This window comes from Neltuma alba, unplaced genomic scaffold (genome assembly GCF_004799145.2).
Source record: "Neltuma alba isolate B1F8T4 unplaced genomic scaffold, ASM479914v2 tig00010391_pilon, whole genome shotgun sequence".
In the NCBI taxonomy this organism is placed as follows: Eukaryota; Viridiplantae; Streptophyta; class Magnoliopsida; order Fabales; family Fabaceae; genus Neltuma; species Neltuma alba.
Genome location: NW_021635294.1, coordinates 16834 through 43618, shown reverse-complemented (window position 1 = coordinate 43618; position 26785 = coordinate 16834). Strand labels below are relative to the sequence as shown.

Sequence of the window (26785 nt, the reverse complement as noted above, 5' to 3'; positions counted from 1 at the left end):
TTTACTCTTGTTCCAGGTGATAACATAATACATTTGAAAATAACAAGTTCTGATTATAAAATAACAAGTCTGAGATTAAAATTTAACAACACGTTTTTTTTTATAACAACACACTCTGTTGCAGGTAATAACAACAATACATTTGAAAATAACAAGTTCTGATTATAAAATAACAAGTCTGGGATTAAAATTTAACAACACGTTTTTTTTTATAACAACACACTCTGTTTCAGGTGATAACAACAATACATTTGAAAATAACAAGTTCTTATTATAAAATAACAAGTCTGGGATAAAAATTTAACAACATGTTTTTTTTATAACAACACACTCTGTTTCAAGTGATAACAACAATACATTTGGAAATAACAAGTTCTGATTATAAAATAACTAGTTTGGAATTAAAATTTAACAGCACCGTTTTTTTTATATAACAACACATTTTATTCCAAGTGATAACAACAATACATTTGAAAATGACAAGTTCTGATTATAAAATAAGAAATTTGAAATTAAAATTTAACAACACATTTTTTTATAACAATTAATTATTTTATACTTTTGAAAAATAAATTATTTATAACTTATAAAAAGTATTTTAAATCTATTTAATTTGATAAAAAAATAACTTTTATCTCCAATTTATAATCAGAACTTGAAGTGTAATTTATTATAGATTAAAAATACTTTTTTATTGTTCAAATTTATAAATAAAATTTAGGAAAAATGACAACACACTTTTTTAATTTTTTTCAAAAATTTTTTAATCTATATATCTATACAACTCATTATAAATCAAACTACTTCTTATAAATTATAAATAGTACAATTTATTGTAGATTAAAAATACTTTTTGATTGCTTAAATTTATAAATGAAATTTATCTCTAATTTATAATTAAAAATACTATTTTATTCTTTAAATATAAAAACTATTTTTAATATTTAAAGAATGAAATAATAAATTATACTATAATATTTAAATACTTAATAATAAATTTTAATATTTAAAGAATGAAATAATATAAAAATTTATACTGTGATTTATAGATTAAAAATACTTAATTATAAATGCTTTATAATTTATAAGAAGTAGTTTGATTTATAATGAGTTGTATAGATATATAGATTAAAAAGTATTTTTTAGAAAAAATAAATATATTAAAAATATTTTTATAAGTTATAAATAATTTATTTTCCAAAATCATAATATAAATAATTTTCTAAAAAAACGTGTTGTTAAATTTTAATTCCAAACTTATTATTTTATAATCAGAACTTGTTATTTTCAAATGTATTGTTGTTATCACCTGCAACAAAGTGTGTTGTTATAAAAAAACGTGTTGTTAAATTTTAATCCCAGACTTGTTATTTTATAATAAGAACTTGTTATTTTCAAATGTATTGTTGTTATCACCTGCTATAGAGTGTGTTGTTATAAAAAAACGTGTTGTTAAATTTTAATCCCAGACTTGTTATTTTATAATCAGAACTTGTTATTTTCAAATGTATTGTTGTTATCACCTGCAACAGAATGTGTTGTTATAAAAAAACGTGTTGTTAAATTTTAATCCCAAACTTGTTATTTTATAATCAGAACTTATTATTTTCAAATGTATTATTGTTATCACCTGGAACAAGAGTAAATGAGTTAACTTATATTTTTTTTTGTATTATAATGTTAGCAAAAATTTGTTAGCTCAATGGTCATTCCTAATTTTAGGAAGCATTAGGTTGGGGGATCAAATCCCCCCAACCTCACTTACCCCCAATTTAAAAAAAAAAAACAGTTCAAAAAAAAAACAAAGGAAGGCCGCCGGCAATGGCCGGAATCTGGCTGCCGGCATCGGAGCTCCGGCGGCTAGCAATCGAGGTGGCGGAGCTCCAGCGCCGGCGGCCGGATTCCGGCGAGGCAGTGGTGTTCTTTTTTGAAAAAAAAAATTAAAGAGGGGTATTTTGGTAATTTGGCCATGATTTCATAATTGCAAATTAGGACCGGGTCTTTGTGAGCAATTTCTCAAATTCGGGGTCCCTGATTGCCATTTTATATATTGGGGGTCTTTATTTGTAATTTTTCCTTAGTTTTATATATACATAACCATAGATAATAGTCCATTCTAAACTTTAAATCCTCTCGTTGAAATTTAACTCTATCATTATTTGCTTATAAGCTGTAAAATCTTAATACAATTTCTTATTACTAATTAGTTGAATCTTTTGGATTAATATACTTTATCCCCTCCTTTATATAATATCACAAGCACACAAGAAGTTAAATATTAAGCTACAAATTTACTTTCTCTCAAATAAGAACTAAGGGTGTGTTTGGATGACTTCAAACCGTGATTTGGAAAAGTGATTCTGGAGAATAGATTCTGTGGAGAATAGATTCTGAGAAAAAGTGATTCTGAGAAGTGAGAGTATTTGGATAGTTATTACCAGAAGTGCTTTTTACATGTGGAAATGACCAAAAAGGGTATAAGTTAATATGATAATTATATAAGGGATAGATTTTATGATTTATTTTGATTTGAAGAAATAAAATTGTTAATGAAATAATTTTTACTAACATAATTAATAATATATAAGATAATATAATTAATACATAATTAATATGTGTACATATATTTATAAAACATAATATTAAATATGTTTATAGAAAAATGATTTTTTTATAACAGAAAAATATTAATTTTGTTTAAAGATTGTAAACGTGAAATCCCATAACATTTTTTCACAACTACTTTTTGTAATAACATACTACATGTATAATAACCTCTGATGTTTAATACAATTAATTAATTAATTGTCACCACACATATATATTCATAAAATATAAGAGTGAAAAATATTTTTAGAGAAGATGAATTATTTTGTTGCAAACAGAAAGTCATGTATTTTGCATGAAGATTATAAACATAAAATTGGATGATATTGTTTGATAAAATAGAATAAACACGTCTTAAAATAATTTATTAATTATTCAAGTAAGTAATAATTAGCTTGAGAATATAAGGCATAATATTAATAAGAGAAATATAAATAAAGAAGTGTCATAATCATTAAGATGATGCATCGATACAAAGCATTTGTAATAGGTTTTGTTTTTAACTACATATTACAATCTATGATAAAAGGAAATAAATAAGACATGACTACTATCCTCGTATTGAATTAACAAGTTCATCTCTTATGCTGTCACGAACCTGAGCCATGTAAGATGAAGATTGAATTGATGAATGTATACGTGAAAATCTAACCCCATCATCATCATCTTCTGCATAAGTACATTCTTCTTCCAACTGAACGAATCTAGGATCAGTAATAGATGTCGTTCTAATAAAATTATGTATAGCCATCGTTGCACAAACGATTTTAACTTGTGTTTCAAAATCATAAGATGGCATGTTTTGTAAGATTGTGAACTTTTTTTTCCAAACTCCGAAAGCTCTTTCAATTGTACTCCTTAAACTTGAATGGAAATAATTAAAGATCTCATTGTCATTTTCAAACCCAGATGTCCTTCGAAAATCAGGCAAATGGTAACGCTCCCGTCTGTATGGGCCGAGATATACATTCGGTGTTGGGTATCCAGCATCCACCAAATAATATTTTCCTATATAAAAAATGAAATTATTGTAAATTATGTTTTTATTGTTAAGCTAAATATAAAAAAAATATAGGAAATAAAAAAATACCTTCAGGTGGATGGGGAAAGTTCATTGAAGGAGTTGTGAGGGCATGATCAAATATCCGAGCATCATGTGCGCTACCTTCCCATCCGGCCAGGACAAAAGTAAAACACATGTCCCAATCACAAACCGCCATGACATTTTGTGACACTGTTCCTTTCCTAGAGATAAATTTAGTTTGATCTGTTGCACTGACAACGCAGGAAACATGTGTGCCATCAATTGCTCCAATAGCATGTTTAAAAAAAGGCCAGTATTTACCAAACCGAATTTTTGTATGAACATGCTGGAATGTTGGATCTTTTGGTTTGATATTAGACATGGCAAGTCTACAGCATGCCATTAGGACATTATGAAAATGTCTGCTAATTGTCTCCCCTGAATGTTGAAATCTTTCTTGCTGCATTCTGCTACTAAGTGCATGCCCAACGGTATGTAAAAACATTGCAACTGATTCATGTATCCCTATATTTTTAGTTTCTTTTAGACCATGTTGTTGCAATTGTTCCACCAGACTTAAGAACACATCCCGTTCCATCCTAAACATGTTATAACAACGACTGGAGTTGCCATCTAAAACATCCCTTACCCATATGCAGCCTGTATAAGCACTTGTATGCCGAGGCTCCTTACACAAGTTCAAAGTAGCATATGCACCAACCAATGCTGCAACTTTGTTAACCCTTTTTTTCCGTCCCTTAGCATGCTCTTCCACATGTTTAATTTCATCATCCATATTCGTTTTATCCTGTGCACAGACACATAAAGTTTAAAATTCCTACGTAGAAATTACGAAACATTTATAAAAGTTACAGAGTAGTCTGATTCATATAACAATCCACTGGTCACATAAAACATACACATATGGAACTGTCTAATATAATAAACAAGTCATAAATCCCTAGTAAAATGCTCTAAAATGGGTAGAAGTTGTTCCTTCTGATCCTTCAGAGCTGCATACATTTCTCGTGCATCCGGCCGTTCCATAAGGAGTTATGTGCACCGTCTAAAGAAATCAGGATCACTGACAACTTCAGGAACTGTTTTCAGGTGAGACAGGACTCCCCTAATTGAAATCTCATAAGCACGCGCTTCTTCTTCCAACCTTCTAGCTTCTGCTCGTGAAATGACCTCATTTCCACGCTCGGCCTCAGAAATATTTGTTTCAGCAATCTTGCTAATTGCATCCGCTATTTTCATAGAGGGAGATGCGCGTTTCTTCTTCACTTCACTCTTCCTTCTGACCCCCAGTGAGCTACTAGGTTGACTCCTACCTCTGCTTGTACCCCCACCACTGGTATCCTGCCTCAATTCAGTGTTGCCTCCACTACCTCCACTATTATCATTGAAGTTCACTGTGTTAAATTCCCCACTTATACCAGTTGGTGCGCCTAAAATTTCATCGCTATCTCCGGACCCTTCTTCCAAATCTTCATTCGGTGTTCCTTCACTTGGAAGTGTCATGGAAGAAGGTGCCCATGCTTGTGGTCCAGTTGCAGCCACACTCCCAAATAGTTGAGTCAATTGATCCCTAAATTGAAGTCCTCTTTCTCTGAATTTTTCGTAGTTTGGAACTTCCTGCACATTAGACACCAATAATATCATAAAATATTCCAAAAACAGTAAATATACACAAAACGTTAACAAGTAGAAAAATGTAAGATCAAAAGGTTCAATAATTACCCTTATTTTTCTCTCCCACCAATCATCAGTTGCACTGACAGTATTCCTTTCAGTATCCCATCCCAATCCTGTCTCATGAAGCAGCCTATCCCATGTCTGCCACTCTTTTCGTAGGGAATCATATTTATTTTTAAATTGAGCTTTTTCATATACTCTTCCAGTTTTGGCAATAAAGTTATCAGCAAGAATATCCCAAGCTTTCTTTGTTAAGCTAGTACCTTTTTTTTCCCCTTGTTGCACAAGTTCAATGCAGAGGTCAATAAACACTTTCGTGGTTCGTAGGTCCCAGGAAGCTTTCACCGTATTCTTACCCATTATGCTATATCACAATTACAGCTCTTCAGTCATCACAGGTTAATCAACTCAAAATTAATTGAAATAACAAGTGTCATTGTTACCCAAATCAACTATGAATACCATATTAACATTTTTCTTTCTTTCATTATTATTTAAAACAAAAAGAAATTCAATCTGTATTTATAACAAGTAATTAATTTTTTTAATTCAACATAAAATGGAATTATGTTCCCATTCCTTTCATGACTAGAAAAAAATTAAATAAATTAATTTTAATTACTACAAATACAACATCCTATACTTTTATTCAAAATAGGATTACGAAAAATAAAACATAAGGATTACAAATATATGTCTCTGGAAAAACTAGTCACTTGAATAGACCGAAAACCAATCCTCTGACTGAAATTAGATAAACCAAGCTACACAAATGAATCCTCGAATGAAAATCAACCCACCACTGAAGCAGAACGTCAGCAATAACTATCAACCAAGCAAAACCAGCACCCACCAAACACCCCAAGCCAGTACTGAAAAAAAAATATTACCCCGGTCAGACCACAAGCCATGACAAGTTCAATGCAGAGTATATAAAACAAAATTTTAGACAGCCCGGTCATCATCAACGTTGAGTGGTCGTAAAAATTATAGGGCGGCAAACTACAAATATTAAACACAGATTTCCATTTGCTCTATTTTTACGTATGAGAGTCCGGTGAAGGAGACATGGAGCTAGATAAACTGATCTCAGAACCAAAAACAAATTCACAGATTATCAACCAACCGAAGATACCGTATATCATGCTCAAACCAACCGGACATATTTATACACCTTTAATCTATCAGATTTTAAATACCATGATAAACAATCATAACTCAATAGCTTTGGCTGCTTCAGATTTTAAATACCATGATAAGCATATTTATTGCAGCAGCACAGAGCACAGAGCATAAATCGGCCAAACAACTTGAATTTCACATAACTTTTCAGAATCAATCAGATAAAGAAAACGAACTCAGAGACTTACCTGAATGGAGGACTGAATACGGCGACGAGAGTGAACGATGGACTAGGCAGCGGGGCCGGTGGCGGCGGCGGCGACGGCTGCAGGAGGAGCACTTGCGACTGGGCTAGTGAGTGGCGACCAAGCACGAACGAGAAGAGCGGCTCAAGAGAACGAACAAAAGGTGTTTTAAAATCTCTTATCTGATCCGAATTGATTTCACAAAAATCCCATTCACTCCTAATTGATCGTGCTACGGTTCCCCCCCACGGTTAACAACTCGACGTCGCAGCCCGTAGAGGAAGAAACAGAGGCTGCTCTGGTTTTCGCTTGCAAGTTGTATGATCCAGAATCCACAAATAGTCAAACGAAAATTGATCTCAATTGACACTGAAATTAACAGAAGAGATCGAGTAGCAGAGGATAAATGCCGGATCTGAGCCACCTTACCTGAGCGCCGGAGAAAGAGCCAGGGAACACTGACCGCGGCGGAATGCTTCAGAGCGAACCTGAGCGCCGGAACTCACAACTGATAGCTACGATCTTCTTCCGCCGAGCTGCGATTTCTCTCACCGGCACCTTCAAACCATGGCTGGACGGCGACTCTTCAACACGGGCGGCGACTCGTTCTGTCAAGGAGGAAAGACCGAAGGGGGAAAGGAAGACCGTGCTTGACTTGATGAATGGAACTGGGGAAGAAAGCGAGAGGACGACCGAACTGGAGCTCCGCTCTGGAATGGACCGACTGGAATGGGAGCTTGAAGTTTCGACCGAATGAATAATTGAAGCCAGAAGATAATTGGGGGCTGTTCGGTCATATGAGGAGGGCCCACCATCACCCTTCAATAATTGGAGCCAGAAGCAGACCGAAATAGCTTCTGGTGAAACCATGGTTTGGGGGTTCAAAACCATGGTTTCCCCCAAACCATGGTTTTAAAAATTTGGAAGGCTGTTTGGGTAGCATTTTCACCAAACCATGGTTTGGGTCCCCAAACCATGGTTTGGGGTGCTACCCAAATAGAGCCTAAAACTAACAAGGAAAGAACATGTTATATTTAAATTGTCATGACCTCTATAAAATGAAAATACATAAATCTTGCTAAATATTTTGAAAACAATAAACAAATGGTTAAGGAACATTGTGGCTCTGATACTAAAAATGTAACACCTTATTTACCTTAAAGGCATACTTAAAAAGTATTACTCCCAAAGGTTCTTAAGATCCCAAATCAACAAACAACTTTAGGGTTCTTATTCAAAATTTCAAAATACTTTAAATTTCATAATAAGACAATAATGTCCCAGGGCCATGACAATTAAAATATAATAACCTGTGCATAAGGAGCACAATAAAGGCTTACTTTTTGGATGCCTTCTCTTGGCTCTTATTAGATCTCACCTGAAAATGTTAAGATGAGGAGTAAGATCTAACGATTTCGTAACTACTCGAATTCAAACATACACAAGCAAACTACACACAACACAATATAGATTCAAATATAATCATGTATATAATATTCATATATGTACTTCTTATAGATATTACATTTATGTCAAGCTTATTCTCAATTTAACAACATAACATAGTTTCATAATTCACGTGCAGAAATGCAATATACCTCCCTTATATCATCGTCCATCCTTATACTGCTGACTGGAGCTATAGGCTAACATATCTAGTTTGACAAGAACCAATCCATGCAACTAGATTGTCCCAAGCTCACTAATACTTGAGATGTACTCAGTCAGAGGCACAGGGCTCAAATTTAAACTATGGCTCCCTTCCTTAAAAAACAATACTAAGAAGGTGTTATATGTCCTACAACTCCAATGCAACGTGGCTAAAGAAAAATATAGAAGAAGGGGCCCTAAAAAGTGTCATGCACTATGCACTAAGTGGTAGCATACTATGTGGTAAAAGAATTCATCATATACACCAAACTTCTAATCGTAGCTAGGGGTGGAAAGAGGCCAGACCTCACCCTTAACAGGCTAGGCCTGAGGTACAGCCTGTTGGCTTGAGTCTGGCCTGCGGCCTATAAAAGGCCTTTTATTTGGCCTAGGCCTGGCCTATAGCCTATTAAGAAACTTGTATTTTTAACAAATTTCAAATATATATAAATCAATTCAAAATTACAATAACTCAACCCAAATTATCCAAAATACAAACAAAAAATATGAAATAATCAAGAATAGGAATAGCCAAATGGGAACAGCTTGATTGACCTACATTACATTTCAACACTTGTAAATTTCTAATTTTAACCGAAAAAAATAACAAGCCCAGGCCACCTGACAAGCCTAATAGGCTTATTATCAAGTTTGAGCCTGGCCTAATAAGATAAATAGACCCTTTTACAAGTCCAAGCCTGCTCTTATATTTAATAGGCCAGGCCATTTACAGGCCAGGCCACAGGCCCTTAGCCAGCCGCCTGACCTATTTTTACCCCTAATCTGAGTCCATCACCATGAATGTAAATGTAATGGCAAGCATATCAAAATGCTAATAATTATAATAATACATCTTAGATCAAGGTATAATAAAATTGCTCAAGCTCAAATTATACATTTTTGCATACATAAGTATGCCTAAAAAATTACAAGTTATCACACCTTACTTTTAGATCCTTTTTTACATCAAATAGCAGCAATTAGAACCACTTATCAAGTCATTAAGTTGAGAAAGTTCAAGTTGTAAATTTCTTCTTCTTGGGTTACTATTCACTTGTAATCCTAAAATGGGTCAAAATTTGAAAAATCATAACTAATTTTAGAAAAACCAAAACGAAGTGGTTCTAAGTTCTATTTGAATCTATCTTGATTCTCTTCTGAGAAAAATAGTCACTGGATGACTATTCTTAGAATTCGAGCCTAGTTTTAAGGCAAATACTTACTGTTCATTTGGTTATTTTTTTAATTTTTTTTGGTATTCTTGTCTAATTTTGGATAAGCATAACTTTTAATGTACATATCCAAATTGGATAAAGTATCACTTATTTTAAAGTTAAAAATAAACTCTAATTTCATGCCAAATATTGTGGACAAACTCAACCATTTGACTAGAATTTTGTGTAGCCAAAAATTGGTCATTTTAATGTCATTTCTATCCACTAACTGCTTTAATTGTACATATTAAGTCCATAACTCTCCATACTAACCATTTACTCATGCAACTAGATATCATAGCATGTTTTAATACACATATACATCAAAATATCCCAAAGGGTGATTCATATAACTCATATTACAAAACTCCACATATTTTAAGAGAAAGATTTAAAGCCATATAATAACACAAATTATGGCAATCTTTCATGTCATAGCCACCTCCTTTTCTTTCTTCCTTGAAGTAGTAGATCCTAGATGGTTTATTTGAATAGTGGGAGGGTAAGATTTCAATAAAAGCTTAGTAACAAAGTATCACAATTAAAATGTCAACAAGTAAGATATAATATGCTGCATGTCACTAGTTATTTCATACTTCTCTAAATGTACATGCCATGGAAAGGTAATAACATGCTTTCTTAATCATCAAACTCAACATTGCACATAGCCAAGGCATTTCATGAATGGAGTTAAACATATCATTACATAGCCATTCCAACCACATCATGGCATAGAAAAACATAACATACATGTAGCCAATATACAATGCAAGTCAACATAAAAATTGTAAATGCTTACTGCATCTTGATAAATTTAGCCTTTTGCCTTCAAGTTCCCTCCTTGCCAATTCTTCTCTTCCTTTGATGTAAAGTCTACTGGCAAAACAATAGGGCATTACACATTACTAACTATCCAATTCAAACTATCAACATACCCTTAACGCTTTTTCCTTTGATTTTTGGGTTATTGTCTCTAACTTTGATTCATTGAAATCTCAACTTAGATTTATCAAAACTCATTTCCTTCCTGTGTTTTCCATGTGGCCAAATGGGTTAGGGTTTAAGTTCAAAATTCTACTTTCAATTTTTAATGCACCCAAAGAAATGTTCTCAACTTAATCTTACATAATTTCACCTCCTCAACTCATTGAAGCATCAAATCAACTTGAATTAAACCCTAGCCAATTTTTCTTCCTTAGCTGAATGGTATAGATGAGCTAAGGGTCTTGGAGTTCTTCCTTAGTTCATGCATAATCATGTATTTCCAATCAATCTTTAACCCCTAATCTTTAATCCAAATCATGCTTATCAAACCATATAGTGATTAAAGCAACATAATCCTTTAGGTTTAAGTCACTTGACCTCATCAAGATTAAATACTAGTCATTCATTAATCAATGCAATTAATTCTAATCAAACTTTAATCAATGTAATTAAGCTCTTAATGAAAGCTTAAATATACCTTGATTAAGTACTTAAGCATCAATAATCACTTTTTGCCTTTTCTCTTCCTCTCTGTTTCTTTCTCTCTCCTAGAATCCAAGAGCAACAATCCCTCTCTAAAGTTCCTATTTTGGCTTAATTGTGAAGGGGGTGGGGGTATTTATATTGCTCCCATTAACTTTTAACCCTTAAAATTTTATGAAATTACAAGGGTTATGTGGCTAAATCTCAACCCTTCATATTTCTCTCCATAACACATGGACAAATCTTAAGCTAGGAGACTTGTGATCTTCCCATGTAAGAAGGTGATGTCATGGTGCTTATGTCGCCCAAGATTAATTAGTGTAATCCTAGGTTAACTTCCTTAACCAATTTCTAGAAATGACATTTTATTACATAATTAATCTCCCATGCATGCCCTTCAAAAAATGGCAAAATCCCAACCATGCCCTTGACTCAAAAATGGCACCAAAAATCATCAAAATTTAGGGGGAAATTTTGTTCTGCCAAGACTAATATCGATCTACTAAATAATCTCACAGTATCGGTTTAATTTTTCAAAAATCCTGTCTAGTTCAGTGTCTCCAAAATTTTATTTTAGTGCATCGATAGCCTTTTCTTAATGTAGGAAAGTTTCATGATTTTTTTTCAAAATTTATCCCGCCCTGTATCTCTTTGAATTCCAATTCTTCCCGAATCGGTGTTCTACCAGTAAAAATTAAGTTTTAAATATTATTAAAGCTAACATCTTTACCTTCTGAGATTGGAAACAATTTTATGAATTATGATAATCTCCCAAATAATTTCCTCCTATTTTTTTCTAGAATTATTGAGGCTTCTAGATATTTTAAATAATTAATTGTAGCTACCATTACCAAGTAGAGCCAAAAATTCCTGAAAATACAGAAAATTTGATATTAAATTATTTTCCCCTTGTTAACCCCTTTGGGCCTCAAATACTATTCTAGACTCTTAATTTTATTTTTTTATGATTTTTTGAAAATTTTTGAGACTTTCTATCCTTGCTTCCCAACCAGTTCTTTCTTTATCTAATGTTTTAAAAATATCAGTCTGGACACTACCTAGATCTTAGTACAAAAGTTGTGTCATCTATGTCTTCTCTACACCAATTGGGCCTCAGTCTATTTTGTTTTCTTCATTCTCAGGGTGAAAATTATCAGGATGACTCAAGTATATTGTGACTGAAATCATCACACACAAGCGTGCTTGAAAAGTTTACAACTAAAATACAAAAGAAATCTAACACACATACACATGCATTTTTAATGCCAAAGTTTGTACTCTTTGCACACATATTTGATATTAATTGTATAACTTGTTATAATATTTTCATAATATAATATTTACACTTGTTAAGAACTTCCATTATCATTAATATTAATTAATAATATATATAAGAAACGAAGCACAAATGGAATTAAATTGAGAATCATTTTAAAAAAATTCAGAACACACTCACATCTATATAATTCAATTATATAATTGAATTAAATTTAGAATAGTCAACTACGACAGAATAGCACACAGTTCACATGTATATGGAAGAATAACTCACAAGATACGCTGAATCGAGAGGCCACTGACATGATTGGTGCAAGGATGAGAGAGGGTGTGAGCTAGCTTATGTGTAAGTGGGTACATAATACATATATACACACACACAAACACACTTGCTATCTAATAGAAAGTCGAGGGACTCATTCTTGACAATGGGCGTGTGTTTATTTGATTGGTTGAGAGGGAAGGAATGAGGGGCTTGCATCTTGAATTTGTTGAAGGAGTGAGAGGAGAGGAGAAAATTGGCGGTAGAAAACAATCAAGTTGGGAAGAACTGAAGGGTGCACAAAAAACAAAAGAATAAGCGACGGCTAAAGCAAGATAGAGAGCATTAAGAGAAGGATAGAACTAGGTTCATGTTTTCATCCGTTCACTAAAAGATACACGTGGGTGTATATATATATTTTTATTTTATTTATTTTTTTCAGGAAAATAAAGTTTATATGTCTTTATTTGAAAAGGTAACCAATTATTAAAATCTGATAAGATGTGCATATATATAAATATCTTTATAAACGAATCTCAATCTTTTCAAATTAATTATTTACTTGCCCTGATATTTTTGAATATCTCAATAAGTTCATGATATCTAAGAATAACCCTCTCTAAATATTATTTACCTATTTTAATATTAGTTAATCTATCCCTTATTACTATACACACATATACCTAAATAGATATTCTAATGGGGTATTTCATCTTACATTCATTTATAACCCTTTTTATACTTCATTAATGTGCAATATTATCCTCTTTTTTTTTTTTAAGGTTAAAGGCATTCCAACTAATTATTATCTATTGCTTAAGCATATACACACACTCTCTAAGTTACAATTGACTCTTTAAATCCAGGATGTTACAATTTGAGTTGACCTACCCAACATGACCATTCTGTAGGACTATAAAATCATTAAGAGCTTTTGCTAAGCCTCACAAAAATGTAGTCTAGCACTTTCTCATACACCATAAGAAGGGACCAGTAATTTATTTTAGTGCTAGAAAAAACTAACAAATGACTTATTCTTACCCTTTGAACCTTTTTCATAGGATTACCAATCACAAAGGTTGGATTGTTATCGCTGTCAATTTTGAATTGGTTCTAAACTTCTTTTTGTTTTTTTCATTTGTTTCTATCATCGATAATGATATCCACTTGCATCATTGTTCTCTCTTCAATGGTTATTGTCATTTGGCAATCATAACTCATTGACACTAAGTGTCAGTTTCACACCAAAATATTTGGTGAGAAGTTTTTAACAACCTAACTTCTAGTTCCAACCAACTCTAGAGTAATGAACTCTTATTCACATAATATTCTATTTTTTGCGATAACCACAAAATATTTTATTTGTATCACCATAAAAGGTGGGCTTTTACTAGAGGATTTTCTAATAGAAAATTGAAAATCAATTAACATTCATGTAGTTTAGTACAATGAGAATCCACTATACATGATACCAACATTCATGGTATTCAGCAAAAATATCACTCTTCTCATGAGACTTCACATTTATATATACTTAATCGGGAAAAAGACAGAAAAATGCACCTTTAACTTCAGAAGCTCAAAAACGTCTGCTGAATTCAAGAAATCCCATTTTGGTACCATGAGACCAAATTGGGATTATTATGTGAAAGGAAAAGACCAAATTGCCCTTCATTTTAAATATTATTTTTAAAATATCACAGCCCCTACTGGCCGGCCGGTCACCGGACCTCCGGCGGCGGTGGTCACCGGAGCTCCGGCGACCAGCCGACAATTGGTCACCGGAGCTCCGTCGGTCATAATTTTTTTTTTTGAAAATTTTTACAACTTCAATATAACGGTTAACAACTTTTGTAATGCTATTAACAACTTCAGTATAGCAATTAACAACAGCTTTTCTGGGAAATTCAACAAACTCCGGTAACCGGAAACAATTTTTTTGAAAATTTTTACAACATCAATATAACCGTTAACAACTTTTGTAACGCCATTAACAACTTCAATATAGCAATTAACAACAGGTTTTCTAGGAAATTCAACAAACTCCGGCGACCGGAAACAATTTTTTTGAAAATTTTTACAACTTCAATATAACGGTTAACAACTTTTGTAATGCTATTAACAACTTCAGTATAGCAATTAACAACAGCTTTACTGGGAAATTCAACAAACTCCGGCGACCGAAAACAATTTTTTTGAAAATTTTTACAACTTCAGTATAACAGTTAACAACTTTTGTAACCCTATTAACAACTTCAGTATAACGGTTAACAACAGGTTTTTGAGTTATATAATTTTTCAAAATAATCTGTTGTTAACCGCTATACTGAAGTTGTTAATAAGGTTACAAAAGTTATTAACCGCTATATTGAAGTTGTAAAAATTTTCAAAAAAATTATTTCCAGTCGCTGGAGTTTGTTGAATTTCCCAGAAAACTTGTTGTTAATTGCTATATTGAAGTTGTTAATAGCATTATAAAAGTTGTTAACCATTATATTGAAGTTGTAAAAATTTTCAACTTCAGTATAACGTTAACAATTACGTTTTTTTGAAAATTTTTACAACTCTAACATAAAGGTTAACAACTTTGATATAGCAGTTAACAACAAGTTTTTCGAAAAATTCAAAAAGTGGCATTTTTATAACTTCAGTAATGCCTTTAACAAACTCAAAAACCTGTTGTTAACCGCTATACTGAAGTTGTTAATAGGGTTACAAAAGTTGTTAACCGTTATACTGAAGTTGTAAAAATTTTCAAAAAAATTGTTTCCAGTCGCCGGAGTTTGTTGAATTTCCCAAAAAAGCTGTTGTTAATTGCTATACTGAAGTTGTTAATAGCATTACAAAAGTTGTTAACCGTTATATTGAAGTTATAAAAATTTTCAAAAAAATTGTTTCCGGTCGCCGGAGTTTGTTGAATTTCCCAGAAAACCTGTTATTAATTGCTATATTGAAGTTGTTAATGGCGTTACAAAAGTTGTTAACGGTTATATTGATGTTGTAAAAATTTTCAAAAAAATTGTTTCCGGTCGCCGGAGTTTGTTGAATTTCCCAGAAAAGCTGTTGTTAATTGCTATACTGAAGTTGTTGATAGCATTACAAAAGTTGTTAACCATTATATTGAAGTTGTAAAAATTTTCAAAAAGAAAATTCCGATCGACGGAGCTCCGGTGATCGGCCGGCCAGTAGGGGCTGTGATATTTAAAAATAATATTTAAAATGAAGGGCAATTTGGTCTTTTCCTTTCACATAATAATCCCAATTTGGTCTCATGGTACCAAAATGGGATTTCTTGAATTCAGCGGACGTTTTTGGGCTTCTGAAGTTAAAGGTGCATTTTTCTGTCTTTTTCCCTACTTAATCTTTACATAAAATTTGTTGTCATAGGGATTAATACATAACCACCACAACATAATGGGTTACCATATCACAAGGAATATTGACACAATGTTTATCAAAACCAAACTTTGGAAACATTTCTCAATATTATATACTATCACAATTCCTTTATGATCTCAACACCCATAATCATATTTAATTCATTCATACTGTCAAATTTCATTCAGCACAACACTTAAAAATATCATATCATCTATATTAAAAGTTTAGTATTCACAAATAATCATGCATATTTTTATTGAGAATGCATATCCACAAATTAAGATATCATGAAAATTGAAATGCATTTATCTGTCAACATACACAAGATAAATGATAAAATTTTCATGTCGCTAAAATAATGCTTATATGAAGCCACATAAAAATATAATAATTCACAAAATTTGTTCTCTGCAGTGAATAAAAAGCCTCCCCTCAATTAATTTTTCTTTCTAAATCATAACACAAAATAACATGGCATTTATAAACTATAAACAAAGCTTATTTTATTTTTCCAATATTTTTTAAGGCACCTCACACTTTAGGCACTCCACACTTAATATTTCACAACTTTTCAATAATAATTCTAATTAAATTAGAATCTCACCATTCAATTCCCTTCCATTCTAATTAAAATAGAATTTTTCACTTAATATCCGATGATAACCCAATCAATTGTAATAAACAGAATTGCATCTCACACCCCAAGTATGAAAAATAATGATCCCCATAGTTGTCACAAAAATGCATCAATATAAGAAAATATATTGTCATCCCCAACTACCAATGATAAAAATAATTTAGTTATTACTAACTCTGATCCTTAATATAATACCTTATTTGACTTTTATTTTAGTTCTAAATATAACACTCTAATTCACTTTTCTATCATATTTATGCATTTCTTTTCAAGATAGTCCTTCTAATAATAGTAGTTCTAACTAATGCATTTGATTAATAAGGATATTTTAAGAAAAATAATACTTATTTATTACAACTAACTAACTCAACTCATTTTTTTAATCTATTTAAATTAGTTAATTAACTGTTATATTTGGAACCGAAGGTAATATGATAATATAAATCTGTGAGACACCAAACCAAGGATATATTTGCACTACACCGAAACCCGCGCGTAATCACCGGATGAAACCATCAACCCATTATAAACAATTATTGAGGAGTAAAAACATTAAAGAAATAATAATAGGAGGTTCGCGATTGCTCTCATGCCATCAACCCAATCAATACATCCATTGACCCAAGCCAACAATTCCTTTCAATGGAAAGGAAATAAACGCACCGACGGACGAAAGTAAATAACAGGAGAGAACAATACTGGAATAAACCCTGAACAGCGAAGCGAACAACATGGAGGGTGATAATTTTACCGGAAAAACCCCAAAATCAAATTTAAAGGTTTTTTTTAACAAAAAAAAAAAACGGAAACGTGTGTATGTAGGATCCTTTTTCTTGCAGTGATTTTCAATGACGGAAGAATCAAGAAGGGCGAACAACATTTAAATAATTATGTGACAAAATCAAAACAAAATTATGATTTGAAAGCCAACCGGGACAAATGTTTTCGAGACCTTGTTTTCCTGACAATAGCGCAGAACATGAAAGGGGAAAATCGGGAAGCTCTGGATAAAAGAAAACCAAAAAGGCACACACAACAAATGGATATAGAAATAATAATTTGGAAACCGATAAAAATAATAATCATTTCTTCAAAATACCCATGCGATAACGGACGAAAATAGAATTTTACATGGCTCATACAATAACAGTCAAGAAGATGATAATGAAACTAGTCCTAAATTAAAACCACAGTAAAGTCCAATCTCAGAGGCAACCTATAACCACACTACAAAAAAATTGACTTTTGTCGCCGCTGAAAGTATAAAAGTCGCCACTGAAAGTTTTTTGTTGCCGCTGAAAAGTCGTTGCCGTAGCAACTGTGGCTGAAAACTTTCAGTGGCAACTAAAAAGGTCGCCGCTGAAAGATACTTTCAGCGGCGACTTTTACAAGTTTCGGCGGCGAAGCTGAAAGACACTTTCGGCGGCAACATTCTTGTCGCCGCTAAAAGACTTTTCAGCGGTTTCTGCGGCGACTTTTTTGTCACCGCTAAAAGTAATGCCTAAGAAGAATTGGTTTTACCAATGCCACGTCATCATCGCCGGTGCCACGTCATCGTCGTCGGCCGCCACATCATCGCCGTCGGTGGCCACATCATCACCGCCAACCGCCACATCATCACTAGCCACCTCCACGTCATTACCACATCACTCCTCCTTGCCACATCATCGTCCAAATATTTTCACCTTAAATGTATCTTCTTCCAGGTTCGAACTCATGACCGCCTCCTTTCGTGTCCAATCTTCTTGTCGCTGAGCCAGATTGAATTTGTTTATTAATATTGTAAAATAAAATATATATTATTATATTATACTTTTAGCGGCGACACGAAAAAGTCGCCGCTGAAAATCCACTTTCAGCAGTGACACTTTTGTAGCCACTAAAAGTCTTAGTTTCAGCAGCGAACTTTCAGCGGCGACAAAAAAAGTCGCTGCTAAAGGTCCACTTTCAGCGGTGACAAAAAAAGTCGCCGCTGAAGGTCCACTTTCAGCGGCAACACTTTTGTCGCCGCTGAAAATCTTGGTTTCAAGAGCGAACTTTCAGCGGCGACTAAAAAAGTCGCTGCTGAAGGTCCACTTTTAGCGGCGACACTTTTGTCGCCGCTGAAAGTCTTGGTTTCATCAGTGACCTTTCAGCAGCAACTAAAAAAGTTACCGCTGAAAGTCTTAGTTTCAGCGGCGACTTTTTTTGTCGCCGCCGAAAGTCGTCGCCGAAAGTCTGTTTTTTTTGTAGTGCTAGTTAATATATTCAGATCAGACAAAAATACAGATCGATATAGGATTCTCTTAACTTTTTCCAAAATATCATTCCTGATCAAAATAGTCAGATCACGACTGATGCATGATCTCACCAGTGAAAATCAAATAAAGGTAGGCTGGAATTAGAATTAAACCTTATCTCAATTCCCTTGTAATCAATCCCATGAATTGGAGAGCACACATTATGACGTGCTTCCCAGATCAGCGAGAAATATCTCTTAAAATTGTTAGAAAAATTTGCAAAACAACAAAATATTTGGTTCGAGTTCCTTCCAATGACACTATCCTTAAGAGATATTCCATAATCTTTCAATAATTTAGAAAGCGGCACTCCCAAAGGTTAAATAAACCCTTCCTGTAAGAGTACAGGGTAACAGAACAATAAAAAATAAATGAACTTAGCAGGACGAAAAAGGTTTTTAAGAGGATAAAGGAGCGCTTGAACACTTCAAGAATGATTACTTATACTTTGACAACCACCTTTTTATAAAACACGATGGGGTATGGGACGGGTCTAGTGGCACAAGACATTTCTTAAATAACACGTCTGTCCACAAGAAAGAAGAAGCATGTCAAAGAGGTTTCTTTCTTTGGCACCCCCACACCCAATATTTACAACACAAATCAATGGATGAGTAGAGAAAGTGACCAATTGATGGTTATAACGAGGCCAAAAGGAGGAAGGAGATTGTTTGTGCATGGACATGGAGGAAGTAAAGAAATGTGAAAAACTTGGGTTTGAGTTGGAGGACAAGCTAATGCTAGAGCTTCCCTCTTGGCTTTCCCTGTCAAGTTCCACCTCTGACGCTAGTAGCACGGGTAAGTTTGACATTGAGATTACATCATAGGAGGTGATCCAAAATAAGCGGGATCAACGGGTTTGGTCATCATCAAAATCTTCAACATCAACAATGACACCTGGAAATTTTGAAGGCAAGTCACAAGCCACATGTATTCAACACCTAGAAATGAAAATCTCATTTGCAATTATGCCTAACTCTTGCACACTTATGCCTAGTTTCGTAGGAGGGAACTAGAGGCCAGGAATTGAAATTGGAGCTAGAACTAGGGTATATGTATTTTTGGTGGGCTGGAACCCACTTCCTCATGGAACTTTGTTCCGTCCAACCCCCTGAAAACCAGTTCCACTTCTCACGGAACTGTGAATCTGACCATTCCCCCCCCCCCCCAACCCCCCACCCAAGCCTTTGTCCCTGAAAATCGAGGACCATGATGAGGACGATGGAGGATGCGAGGAGGACGGTGGCAGATGACAGTTCTTCACAATTGATCTAGTTTTTGATGATTTTTTCCTCTTTCTCCTCTCTGATCTGCAATAAGCCGATGATCGGCAAGGGATTGTGGATGGCGAGAATGGACGATGCTACCCCTGCAAAACATGTTAGCATATCTGAGTTGACTATCAATGTTACTAATCTAATGGATTCTCCTCTTTGCTACAGATCTACGATGAGCTTGTTCTCCTCTTTGCTTGTTCTTCTTCAATATAATGTCTTCTCAATTTCGATTTCGATTTCCATTGTGCATGTTGTTTGATTTTGCTGGTTTTTTTTGTTTCTGATGCATTCTTCGCTAGTTTCTTGTTTGCTTTATTCGATTCCAATTTTCATGGTGAATGTTTCTTTGATGTTTGATTTCTTTTTCTTCAAAAAAATAATTAAATTCTGGTTTTGATTTCTTATGCCGGGATTTGATTCTTGTTTCTGTTTGATTTCTTGTAATCATCTTCCTCCATGGCTAAAGCTAGAGCTTGATGTTGATTGCCATTGGTGGCTGTGGCTGTTCTGGGTAGAGGCCACATTTTTTTTTTTGACGAAGGGTTTATTTGTCATTTCATATTTAAAATAACATGTTAATTAAAAAAAATTATATCACACTTTCGTAGCCATATCAAATACACTTTTAAACCCTCTTCTACTTTTATCTCTATTTCCACTTCTAGTTTTACTTTCATCAAAATCTCTTCCACGTACCAAATAGGGTATTAGATGATAATGTAAAGCCGACTAGTAAAAAGTAACATAGATTTCTTAAATCAATGGCAGAGACATTTTTACACTCTTATAGGATTTTTATGGTCATTTTTGGACTCAAATAAATATTGCAATTACTTTAAGAATATATTTGCACCTTAACACTTTTTTATATGGCATGTATTCTTGAATACATTAATATATTTTTTTTATAACAATTTGAGAATATACCTTAGCTTGAAATGTACTAACTATTTGCATTAGAGAATTTAACAATCAATTTACAATGATCCTGTTGGGTTTTCTAATTATGTCATATCACAATCACAGTCATATTTTTCATATTCACAAACTAAATGAAAGAATCATAATCTAATGAAATTTACTTTCTACATAAAATAGAGCACAGCTAATCCACACTAGTAAATCTTTTTATCGTCCAATTAATTAAATTTTCTGTCAAATATTATAAGCTTAAAGTAAAGTTTAAATATACATACTTAACAATACGAGAAGAGAATTTCAGTTAGAATGGAATTAATTTTAGTGTGGTCCCTTCTCTTGTTTTAGGAAAATTTTGTGTATATATGTTCCAAGGATCTTTACTGAAAATAAAAAGTAAAGCGCCGTATGCATAATTATATTTCTTTTTGAAGGAAAAAAAAGAAAAGAAAAACCTCTCGCCGACATGTCAAGGGTTACTGAGCATTATACCCAAAAACACTAGTATTTGTATAAATAAAAAAGATTAACTTATGTTTTTTTTTTTTTGGTAAATAAGACAGATCAATTGAAAGTGATTCAGGTTCAGCTGCGATTCACATATCGCATATATCAACCAAATTTTTAAATTTACAAATTAATTGAAAAAATGATAAAAATTTGGTTTCTATCAAGTGAAAAACTCCATTTACAGTACACATGACAATGATACCTCTCGATCCATTGCTAGAAGTAACAAGACTAATAGAACTTTTAACAGTTATTACAAGTAATAATTGAGAGAATCAAAATCTAAACATCATTCGTCGGCTACAAACGAATCCATTTACAACCACTTTGATCGAATTCATAACTAAACTAACAGAACTTCCAATGGTGATTGCATGAAACGCAGGTAACATATGTAGTCATAGGTTCATCAGCACTCCGAGTCTGCATCTGGTGAAAGATGCTCTCTCTCTTCCCACATTTCCCACACTTGAACTGATCAGTTGTGGCTTTTGGTTTCTGTCCACGCTCACACTCAAACAAAGCTTTCCTTTTGATCGTCTCGTTCTCCTTCTTCCTCTTGTCACTAGCCATTTCTGCTGTTTTCATGTCCCCGAGCCGCTCCGGCGAGTATTCTCCGACCAGAACTCTTCTTCGGAAATCTGGGTTTTTCGGATCCTTGACGTTAAACATCAAGGACCTGTACTTGATCTTCCGAGCTCCATTAAGATGGCCCCAGTTCCGAAATAGCACAGACTCCACTGCAACAGAAACTCTAATAGGGTCACAAGTTTTAACTTGATCCTTGATTGCTTCATCAGCCTCCCCTGAAACCCTAGAGAATGCCTCATGAAGAATTTCCCTCATTTTGTCTCGCTTTTCATCGTTAGTTTTAATCATATTTTCCTGCTTTAAAGGAGAATCAGGGCTTGATGAGGATCCCTTCTTTAGGATTCCAGAAACTTGCTTCTCCTCATTCTTGGCTATGTTTGCGACAGAAACAGTTTTCTCGCTTGTAACCACATTGCAATCTTTTTCCTTTACATTTTCGGAGGTTGATGGCTCAATATTCCTATCAGTTTTCTCAGCCTTGGCAATGTCCACGACAGTCTTCTTAAGTTTAAGCCTTTTCACACGAGTCTTCCCAACCTTCTCAACTTCAACATTTTCTGCAGAAACAGTGCCGTTAGAATCTGCTTGTTCGGAGCTTGGTGTTCCATTCCCATCAGTTTTCTCAGGCTTTAGAACCTTCTAATTAACTTTTTCTTCGTCATTTTTGCTTATTTCCTTTATGATTATGACTTTCCATGTACCTATAAGGTCCATAGCGAAAGCCCGGATCTTCTTTCTGGGATGCTTTTTTAGAACTCTTAGATGTTTACCCACTTGGGTTGACGTCAGAATTTGATAATTGACGGGAAATTTCTTGAGCAGCTTCAACACATCAAGGCATCGATTTTCTTCGACTTCGCCGGTGGCTGAGGTCGCTGCCGCGTTTGCCGCCTTCGTCACTGCTTCATATAGTTGGATCAATTCTTTCTCCATCGTAGAATCCTAAAAGGGAATTTCAACTCCTTGTTAACTTTTCAATATATGAAAGTTATGTGAACATCCGTGAAGTTTTAAGGCTCGATCAATTTGGACTCCTTATCAAGGCTTGTATCTTAAACAAAAATCTAAGTTTGATTATGATGATTTATAGATATTATTTAAATTATTCTTATAAGTTAAATATTATTTATTAAAATATTTCTCGATCACCTTTTTCCTATGATAAGGGGATATATGGATTCTTGTATTTTGATTTGGCAAAGATGGAACTAGATTTTTTTTTCCTAAATAAACGAAGAGATAAATTTTAGATATAAAGATATATTAATCATTGAAGACTATCCTATACATAAAACACAGTTAACATTTGTTCGTTTTAATAGTAATTAGATTATTCATTCTTTATCTAAATATTTAATCTGCTACATATAATCTCAACCAGCTTTTGGTTTTACTAGACTTTCATAGACGTATGCTTTTGAGAGATATATCTGAGCCATAAATATGTAACTAGCAATCATCAAATTTGAATGATAAGTACTTTAATATGTAATAAATAATTTTTAAATCGTACTTCACAAATTTAATAAATGATTAAAAATAAATAAATTAAATTACCTTACTAATTCAAAATAATATGTTTAAAATCACATCTGCCTTTCATATTGAAGACCAAATATATGGCAAATGAACGACATGGCTTGTTATTTTTAAATAACATCGTTATAAAATTTTGGTTATATGGTATTACTGGATTAATTAAATTTTAAACATGCTATGTATATCATCAAGAACTACTTCTCATTGATCCCAAGTCATAATAAATTACTGGTGAAAAGATCAAAATGAAATTGAAATCTATATAATATAAACTTAAATATTTTCTAAACCTTGTACCTTGGTATTTCCTTTTCCGGAGTTTGATGTCCCATTCCAATGAGTTTTCTCAACGTTTACTTTCTTTTTTGGGCTTATTCCCTTGATGATTATGGCTTTCCATATCTCTACTATGTCCATAGCGAAGGTCTGGATCTTCTTTCTGGGATGCTTTGTTAGAACTCTTAGATGTTTACCTACCTGAGTTGCTACTAGAATTTCATAATTGACAGGAAATTTCTTGGGCATCTTGAACGCATCAAGGCATTGGCTTTCTTCGACCTCGCAGGCGGTTGAAGCCGCCGCTGCGTCTGCCGCCTTCTTCACTGCTCCAAACAGTTGAATCAATTCTTTCTCCATCGTACAACTGTAAAAGAGAATTTTTGACTTCTTATTGACTAATTTTTCTATATGAAGACTATATAGAGATCACTGAACTTATTTATAAGCCTCTGTCAATTTTGATTTATCAGGTTGCTATCTAAAACAAAATAATTCTAAGATATCTAAATTTGATTCGGATGATTTATAGATTTAATTTTGATTATTATTTTAGTTTCTATAGTATTTATTAAAATGTTTCTTAATGACCTTTTTTAATGAAAGGGGACATATGGTTTCTTGTATTTGGTTTTTGCAAAGAATATTTTATAGATAAGGGGCTTTATTATTTATCAAATTTTTCTTTGCCAGACAAAATATTATTTCTTCTCCTAAATGAATAATTTTCGGATTTAAAGATATTCATCATTGAAGACAATCACATGCATATAAGATATAGTTAATGTTTTTGAATTTTTAAGAAATTTTCGGATTTCATAAAATTATGATTAATGAATGTAAACAATTTTGTTCCTCACTGGACATTTGCACGTTTTAATGTTAATTAGATTAGATTTTCTATTTATCTAAATATTTTTTATAAAATGTTAACATTTTTTTTTTTTGGGTTTCATTAGACATTCATATGCGTATCGATTTAAAAGGTATGAGCGATAAATTTATAAAATATATTATGATAAATCTTATTTATCAATTTACTTTTTATCATGCTAAATCTTTAATTTATCTTTTAATAGTTTGTTTAACATTTAAATAATTTTCTGTTTAATAATTTTAAAACATTAACAACCTAATCAACTTTTCAACATATGTACGTTTAACTATACATATGCAGGTCTATATTAATTTATATTCTTGTAATATAATTGACAATAAATACATATACAGGTCTATAATAATTTATATTCATATAATATAATTGAAAATAGTAAATACATATATATATATATATGAGCTTGAAATATGTTTTCCACACATGTATGTATTTAAAAGGAAAAATTGCAAATAAAGATCCTCTAATATATAAAATAGCAATTAGGGACCTTGAATTTGAAAAATAGCTTCAGAGGACTTGGTCCCAAATTGCAAATATGAAATGCTGGTAGAATGTCCAAAATGCCCTTCTGTTTTTTCTCTTTCTTCATCTCCAGATCTTCTTCCCTTTCATTCTTTTTTTCCTCTCTTTCTTCATTCTTCTCTTTCATAATAGGAAGGAATCATTCTCAATATCCATCTCCCAATTTCTTTTGCCGTCTCCATTTTCATCTACTCCATCCTCACAAACCCACCTTCTAAAACTTTAATTGCATTCACCATCTCTCTCCCTAGATTCCTCTATCTTTCTCTCTCTCTCAACCTAGAAGTTGCTTTTCGCTGAAAACAAAAACCCAATGTCCATTCAATGCTTCTCGTAACTTTGATTATGAGCTGTAGGCAGTAACTAAAGGACATGATTCATTCACTCGATCGCGAGTAATAGTACGCCACCTAATGATATTAGGAACTAGGATACATCCTCACAAACCCACCTTCTATGGATAGCTGAGAAGTAGGAACTATTATATAAGATGAACTAATGATATTTATTCCGAATGGAAAATATACGCCATCTATTTACTATTTGAATGTAAATTGATTGGGAGCAACATTGTGATGAAATAAGAAGGGAGATTAGTCTTGATATCATTTTGATTCTCATTATAACTTTGTGCCCACCATATGGATGCTCCGGATTGAACCTCAATCTTCACAACATATATATAGTAACATTGTAGAGCTATTTAAATTCTCATTTCAACAAAGAAATTTAAAATTATATGAAAACCTTATTGAAACTTGTCATTGGCCTTACTTAACTTTTCATTGGCCTAACTGAACTTGTCATGAATCCTATATCAGAAGTGCTTGCTGTCAAAGAAATCTACAAATTCTCATTTCAACAGAGAAATTTAAAATTGTATGAAACCTCAGCGGAACTTGTCATTGGCCTTACTTAATTTGTCATTGGCCTAACTGAACTTGTTATGAATCCTATATGAGAAGTGCTTGCTGTCAAAGAAACCTGCAAATTCTCATTTCAACAGAGAAATTAATATTGTATGAAAATCTTATCGGAACTTGTCATTGGCCTAACTAAACTTGTCATGAATCCTACATCAGAAGTGCTTGCTGTCAAAGAAATCTGCAAATTCTTCTTTCAACAAAACAATTTAAAATTATTTGAAAACCTTATCGGAACTTGTCATTGGCCTTACTTAACTTGTCATTGGCCTAACTAAACTCGTCATGAATCCTATATCAGAAGTGCTTGCTGTCAAAGAAATCTGCAAATTCTCATTTCAACAGAACAATTTAAGATTGTATGAAAATCTTATCGGAACTTGTCATTGGCCTTACTTAACTTGTCATTGGCCTAACTAAACTTGTTATGAATCATATATCAGAAGTGCTTGCTGTCAAAGAAATCT

General features: G+C 33.1%; 1 protein-coding gene across 1 annotated transcript; it reads right to left on the bottom strand.

Moving 5' to 3' along the window:
• Window positions 1-21917: 21917 nt before the first annotated feature.
• Window positions 21918-24335, bottom strand: LOC114756388 (transcription elongation factor TFIIS-like). The gene is made up of 3 exons (XM_028945330.1): window positions 23997-24335; window positions 22935-23102; window positions 21918-22796 (listed from the first exon to the last, which is right to left on the bottom strand). The coding sequence occupies exons 1-3, from the start codon at window positions 24333-24335 to the stop codon at window positions 21918-21920; spliced, it is 1386 nt and encodes a 461-aa protein (XP_028801163.1).
• Window positions 24336-26785: the final 2450 nt, after the last annotated feature.

Coding starts and splice junctions, on each gene's coding strand:
- LOC114756388 (XM_028945330.1), bottom strand. CDS start 24,335: ATGGAGAAAGAATTGATTCAACTGTTTGGAGCAGTGAAGAAGGCGGCA. Junction 23,103..23,996: donor CCGGAAAAGGAAATACCAAG/GTACAAGGTTTA, acceptor ATTCCCTTTTAG/GATTCTACGATGGAGAAAGA. Junction 22,797..22,934: donor AAATTCTGACGTCAACCCAA/GTGGGTAAACAT, acceptor GTTAATTAGAAG/GTTCTAAAGCCTGAGAAAAC.